This window comes from Triticum aestivum, chromosome 3B (genome assembly GCF_018294505.1).
Source record: "Triticum aestivum cultivar Chinese Spring chromosome 3B, IWGSC CS RefSeq v2.1, whole genome shotgun sequence".
NCBI classification, from domain to species: domain Eukaryota; kingdom Viridiplantae; phylum Streptophyta; class Magnoliopsida; order Poales; family Poaceae; genus Triticum; species Triticum aestivum.
The window spans coordinates 535086678-535093427 of NC_057801.1; the positions used below are offsets into that span (position 1 = coordinate 535086678).

At 41.5% G+C, this 6750-nt stretch overlaps 1 protein-coding gene and 1 non-coding gene across 2 annotated transcripts; both read right to left on the reverse strand.

Moving 5' to 3' along the window:
- Nucleotides 1-850: 850 nt before the first annotated feature.
- Nucleotides 851-923, reverse strand: TRNAV-UAC (transfer RNA valine (anticodon UAC)). Its single transcript has one exon. It is a non-coding gene; the product is annotated as a tRNA-Val (tRNA).
- Nucleotides 924-1607: 684 nt separating this feature from the next.
- On the reverse strand, nucleotides 1608-6468 carry LOC123070753 (probable acyl-[acyl-carrier-protein]--UDP-N-acetylglucosamine O-acyltransferase, mitochondrial). The gene is made up of 11 exons (XM_044494070.1): nucleotides 6234-6468; nucleotides 6057-6142; nucleotides 5557-5681; nucleotides 5120-5228; nucleotides 4799-4891; nucleotides 4605-4721; nucleotides 4437-4520; nucleotides 3744-3848; nucleotides 2492-2578; nucleotides 2288-2411; nucleotides 1608-1926 (listed from the first exon to the last, which is right to left on the reverse strand). The coding sequence occupies exons 1-10, from the start codon at nucleotides 6313-6315 to the stop codon at nucleotides 2292-2294; spliced, it is 1008 nt and encodes a 335-aa protein (XP_044350005.1). The 5' UTR covers nucleotides 6316-6468; the 3' UTR covers nucleotides 1608-1926; nucleotides 2288-2291.
- Between the last annotated feature and the right edge of the window lie 282 nt (nucleotides 6469-6750).

The following is a 6750-nucleotide window of genomic DNA, read 5'->3' on the forward strand; positions in this document are numbered from 1 at the left end:
GTATGCATCACTCTGATGCAGAGGCCGGGGATGTTTCCCTTTTCTAAAAAAAATTGTTTCCTTTCAGGAAAAAAACTGATTGACTATCGTCAGTGCTAACCCAGAACTGAAAACATCTTATTTATTGAGACAAGTTTGTAGAAAGTAGGATATTGTTCATGTGTACTATGGCCGAGCCAAAGATCACTCGGGACCAGGAGGCGCATGCCTGTATAGGTTGGTTCAATTTGATGTGTATTGTCGTGTTGTTAACACCCCTCAAAATGTATTTTCTGCCGTGGTAATTTCAGACATCCATGTAGTTGTCTATTATGTAAATGTGATTAAGGACACTACAAAACTGTACACTCGCTATCAAAAATAGAATATGAGCAGAAGGTTATCACTTCGTGCAAGTTAAGTTACATGTATAAAATATGATTGCTAAGAAGCACGGAAGAATGAATGACAAAGATTCCCGAATGTTAGCAGACTGAACTGTTGGGTGAACTAAGATAAGGAAGACAAATAGATGGTCATTTTCATGTGCGTCAGTATCAAATTTAACGACTTGGTCAGGTGATTAACTGCCTACAAAATATTCTATAACCAACCAAAGGATATTGCTTTTTTCGTAATGCATAGGATCAAGGGCATGTACCGCACATTCACTCATCCCTCCACGTCATCTAAAGATGACAACAAAGAGATGTTGCAATGGTTTATTTCTTGGTATTATATATTTTAGTGATTAAAATTTAACTTAAAAACATGGGACTACGGAATGAACTTCATTAGATTGGACAAAAATGGTCTCTTTTCCATGTAGTACAAAATAGGGATACGTTGATAAATGAAAGAGAAAACAAATTGTTGCTGCCCAGGATCGAACTGGAGACCTTCAGTGTGTAAGACTGACGTGATAACCACTACACCACAGCAACTCTTGTTAATCTCTTACTGATTCAACGTATAAGTAAGAACCTATAATTGTTCTCTTCCCGGAAATCACATGCCCCGATCCATGCAGCTTCACCTTCGAAGTATCGCATTTTGTAGGGTTCGGAAAAGATGCTACACACTTGTTCCCTTAAGCTTAAGAGGGACATCGTCAACATTTATACACTAATGCTAGTACTCCCTCCGTTACAAAAATACATGACGTTTAAGCAGCTCAAATGGAGTGCTAGTTGTTAGTAAATTTGTCACATAAGACACGAATGCTATGGCAAGAAAATAAATAGAGTAAGGAAGCTAATAATTAGTTTCAAGATGCAAAACGAGAGCAAACTTATAGCTTCCCTCACATCATACCGAACAATTTAGACACACTTCATTAGAGTTGTATGGTGGGTTGTTGGTTAATTATATGAATAATTATACCAACAGAATAACACAAACTACTACTACTAAAATTGCTCCGAGCCTTCAGACGTATTTCTTGGGCGCCCTTGGATTGCTTGGCAATGATTGCCTGGAAGACTTGAACTGCTTCCACCATTGACATAGCTGAATCTTTCTGAAACACTGCCGAATGGTATTTCGGTTGTTCGAATTTGTTTCAAAACAAGCACGAACGACTCACGTGCAGAAGGCCGACTCACAGGGTCACAGCAGATACAAAATAGTGACTGTGCATCTCAATAATATAACGTCATCCGGATCTTACAGCTTAGAGCCTCAGATCTGAACAAAATCAAGGCCATGTCGAGTTGCTGTGTACAACTATGAGCTATAATACAAGGATTGTACATCCAAGAGGTAAGAAAACTAGTACTACACACAACCTCCCTATAATCGGTGCGACAATCATCTTGTGTACAACCCAGGTTTCATCTGGATTGACTGGCACCCAGTCACTCGCTGTCTGTATGGTGTATCCATGCGTCGGGAATAGAAGAACAACGAGAATTGAAACCGAGCATTCCATAGATTGGAGTGGGCTGTCTGCAAATAGAAAAGGAAAAAAAAACACAATTTAGGCCTTACAGTAAAGCAGATAATACAATCAACATTGGCACAGAAATAACAAACTTAAATCAATATAATAGCCAGCAAATATAGATCCCAGAAATATAGTGATGCCAGAAAACAACTTCTGGGACAGTAGCATCCCTGAAAGCAGTCACATTCATGAGGCATTTTCAATATGCTCACTGTGAATTGTGATCCACCTTCCTGGAAAGGTCTCTCCTTAATAGGGATTTGGCGTATCTCTTTGGTAGATCTAGAAATAAAATGAGCTCATATGTTCCCAGCAATACTATCCTGCAGCTCAATCAGTGCACAACTGAACTTGATAACTTACAAACTTATGAGATGTTCCAACTTCTGAATTTGCAAATTCCACGACGTCCTTGGTCAAATGAGGTGCGAATAGATTCCACCATATAGGATACAGAGGGAGATTCCAATAGCTCAATTTCCCGCTCCTGTTATTATGGAATGGTGTAATGCACGGAAGAAAGAATACTATGCAAGTAACACACAAAAAAAGACCAACTGTGCTTACCAGTTCGGCGAGCCGGTCTTCAAAGTTACTCTGGGAACTACTAGCTGGCATAAATACTTTCCTATATGCTTTCCTTAGGCTCCGTACCTAGATGTTACGAAGAATCCATAACAATCTTATGAGAGAAAGATAATTTACTTGAGTGCAAACATCTAGCTAGTAGTGTTTAGGAACTAAAATCCAACCCTCCAGGAGTCCTTAAGAAAATGGTGCAGAAAGTAATGACAGTTCATGCGCTTATGGTGGTAGTTTAGAAAATAACTCCTACACCCTTTGTTTATGAATGCTTGGCACTTTTGACTAAGATTTCTGTGTAGAGAAATACTCCCTCCGTTCCTAAATATAAGCCTTTTTAGAAATTCCAATACAGACTACATACGGAGCAAAACGAGTGAATCTACACTCTAAAATACATCTATATACATCCGTATGTAGTCTGTATTGAAATCTCTAGACAGGCTTATATTTAGAAATGGAGGGAGTACATGATAGTCTCCGCTTCCTAATGCATGTATGGACTAATGACCTATACCACTACTCAGGGCCCCCTGCTTGCATTGCCTCATTGCTCCTGTTTAGGAATATTATTATGGAAGAACATTCTAACTATGTATCTAAATTGTGATTGCTTAGTATGTGTGATCTCGTAAATAATGCCAAGTATTCAAGAACAGACATACTAGTAATGATGATTTTTCACATCATAATTCTTTGTGACTACTAGCAGAATCTATGACTAGTTTTAAACTTTTAATGGACGAAATTATCAGCTGATGCATGTCACAAAAAAATCCTCCCGTTAACACATTGTAGTTTACTGTGAATTCGCAATAAATGGCATCATATGTCTATGCACTTACCGATATCAGTAAATGGGAGATGAGAAGTGAATAGTACTCCCTCCATTCCATAATGTAGTGCATATAGATTTTTTGAAAAGTCAAAGCTCACAAACTTTGACCAAGTTTGTGGAGAAAAACATTTACATCTAGAATGCCAAACATATATCATTAGATTCATCATAAGATGCAGTTTCATATTTTATATTTTTGATATTGTAGATATACATAGTTTCTCTATAAACTTGGTCAAAGTTTGCAAAGACTTTTTTTAAAATATATACGCACTCAATTATGCAACGGAGGGCGTACTATTCTAGGTACTCACTTCGATTCAAGTAGCAAACGACGAAAGACAAGTACTGCAGGTATGATATCAATAAGGGCTCTAAACTTTAGTGATATAAGCAAACCTCTTGGTCTGAGAAACCGTTGCGCCTGAGACCTTCAAGATTCAGACCACGAAGCTCTGCTCTATCACCTGCAACCATCGTATATCTTGGAACATCTTGTGCAACCTGATTTAAATAGAAATGAATGAATACATAATCTACAGACAAAATATTCAAAGTTTAAACATTGTGCATTGCTTACAACTTAAAGGTGGTGGTAAGTGGTAACAACAGTTCTAAGGCCGTTTAATTATTAGGGTTGCTCTCTACATAAAGCAGAACAGGTGCATCGATTCCAATTAAGCAATCAGCTAATCAAATATTCCAGAAATCCACAGAGCCCCACTTCCACCTCAGCGATTAGGCCCTGCTGGCAGATAGATGAGGTTGTATCACGCTAAATGACATTTGACATGAGTGCCTCCATGCAGAAATAATACTTCATAATTTTGTATGAATCATGCACCTGTGCCTAGAAAAGCAACATCAGGTGAAGTGTACCATGTACACTGATTCTCTGACTTTAGCTCGCATACCTCGTTTCGTATTTACTATTTGCATTATCTATTAGTACAATTTGGCCGTGGGTAATGGAGAGGATTGATCAACAACTAAACCACATGACCTCGATATGAACTCTTTCCATAAGAATTATTCCAATACAAGGGAACACCTAAAGCACATGAATATTTATACTTTGCAGACCAAACATACCACAGAGCCTCCGCCTAGAAATGAGAATGATCCAATGTGACAAAATTGATGGACAACGACAGCCCCAGCAGTATGAGTGCAGTCCTGAAACAATAAAATCTTAACGATGCATAAATGGGCTCTCGACTAAGAAAATGTGGAGGTTATCACAGTAAAATGATTACTCACTTCAACAATAACATGGCCACCAAATAGAGTATTATTAGCAAAGATGTTATTGCTACCAATCTTGCAGTCATGTGCTACATGGCAGGACCCCATTATGAGATTATTGTCACCAATAACCTATAAAAGAATACTTGCTCGTAAAAAGGGAGAAATGAGCTCAGCAAACATATTTGAATCATAGGGAACCTGAATACCGTGCAGTCACAAGATTTAGAAGATCGATGAATAGAGCAGTACTCTCTGATCTCATTGTTGTTACCAATGCGTAGAAAGCATTCATCTCCTGGCTGAACAGGAGGAGAAGGGCATTAATGTTCTGCACAAAGCATAAGATTTCAAGTAACCAAATGAAATGCTTGTCATTCTGAATGTAAGTGTTCGTGTGTCAGCAAAAAAATGATTGACAAACCATGAACACAAAAGTAGTTGTCTTGAATAAGATTGCATGAACGGGAAACGCTGATCAAACACTGCACTATGAGACATCATTACACCAAAGTCAAGCTGCTGCTAACCTTATATTTGAGATCTTGACACTTAACACCAACCACAGCATAGTTCCCAATTACATTGTTTTCCCCAATAATTGTTCGTCCAGGTAGATCTGCACCAAGAATAGCACCACTGCCAGAAACTAAATTCCACAGTATGAATAGGAGTAAAAGTATGTTACTGGCATGTCATAGTTTCAAATATCTTAGAATTTGCAACATGGGCTATCCTGGAACTTCGCAAATTTCAGATTTGAGTACTGCTGGCTATAGTGTAACCGTTGACAATACCTAACTTACTTTTGCTTGTAGTTTATCTTGGAACAAACTTACAGGTTCTTTCTCGTGTCTATTGCTAGCTTAATACCAATATGAACTTTTAAATCAGACAATGCAAGCCTTTATGGATTACCAAAAGAGAGAAGAGCAGGAACAGAAAATAGGGAGAGATGTTATCATACGTGTGAACAACACATCCTTCTCCTAGCTCGGTGTGTCCTGTGACATGACTCCCTGTATGTAACTGACAAGCATCACTGATCCTCGCTGAAGCCCCCACGGTGCAAAATGGGCCTACCGAGACACCCTACAAAATAGTTCAGAGCACATAAAAAACACTGATTTTCTACCATACAATGCCGAACTAGAGAATGCGTGCCAACAGCCTGAAGATCCCAGACAGCAGCATATTTCACAGAGACAGAAAGTAATTATGGAGCACTGCATTCAGAAGGCACAGGTAAACACGAGTGTGGCATGGGCCAGATCCAACAGCCCAGGCACGCCGGCTCCATGGGTGGGGTGGTCGGAGAGTAATACCGAGTAAGTAATGCGTGCACCACTACGAGTATCCAGAAACTCATCCAGCCATCCCCGGAGCAAAAGCTGCGAGAGATGGGAGGGAGCGATCGGTGCGTGTGTGTGCCGTGTGCGTGTATGGAGCGCAGGCGGGAGTCCTCACCTGGCCGATGGCGGCGTCGGGGTGGACGACGGCGGCGGGGTGGATGAAGCTTGTGGACGCATCCCTCGCCGATCCCTCCGAGGCACCTGCAGGCATGGGAAGCAATCCCGCATGAGGGAGGGTGACGCTATGGAGATTAGTTAGGATACGATGAGAAGACGGGGAGAGCGCGCGTACTTGCTTGGAGATGGCGCGAGGCGATGAGGAGACGGGGTGAAAGGAGGCGGCCGGCGGCGCGAGAGGCGGCGGCGGCGGCCATGGAAGGGGAAAGGGGCAGGTGGACCGCTGTGAATGATGTCAGCCAGGGTTACGGGTACCCGCTGCTCCGATGCTGCCTGTGTGCGTCTATCAGCATCAGCATTCCAGCGGTACAGCCGCAGCCGCACCCGCACGCCCGCTGCCAAGACATACGCAGCAGTCCCGTGCCCGATACAGAGAAAATCCAGCTTCAGGTCGCTTTCTTTCTTCCAGGAGAAGAAAGAAGAAAGAAAGGCGATCTCGCCTCCTGCTGCTAGGGCGCCTTCCTCCGCCGTCGTCCTTCGGCGACTCCCCTCCGCTAACGACCTCGGTGGTGAGGGGGATCGCCGGTTTTACACGTGTGGATTGTTTTAGGCATTAGTTTCTTAGGTTTTTGAGTTGTTCATCGTCATGGCTTCGGCAACGGCGATGACGGCGCCGATTAATATATCTTTAG

What these genes read in the sequence shown, in the direction of transcription:
- LOC123070753 (XM_044494070.1), bottom strand. Translation starts at nt 6,315, where the DNA reads ATGGCCGCCGCCGCCGCCTCTCGCGCCGCCGGCCGCCTCCTTTCACCC. An exon ending in CTAAATCTTGTGACTGCACG is followed by an intron (nt 4,722 to 4,798) that starts GTATTCAGGTTC and finishes ATTCTTTTATAG; the next exon opens with GTTATTGGTGACAATAATCT. An exon ending in AAGACCGGCTCGCCGAACTG is followed by an intron (nt 2,412 to 2,491) that starts GTAAGCACAGTT and finishes CCATAATAACAG; the next exon opens with GAGCGGGAAATTGAGCTATT.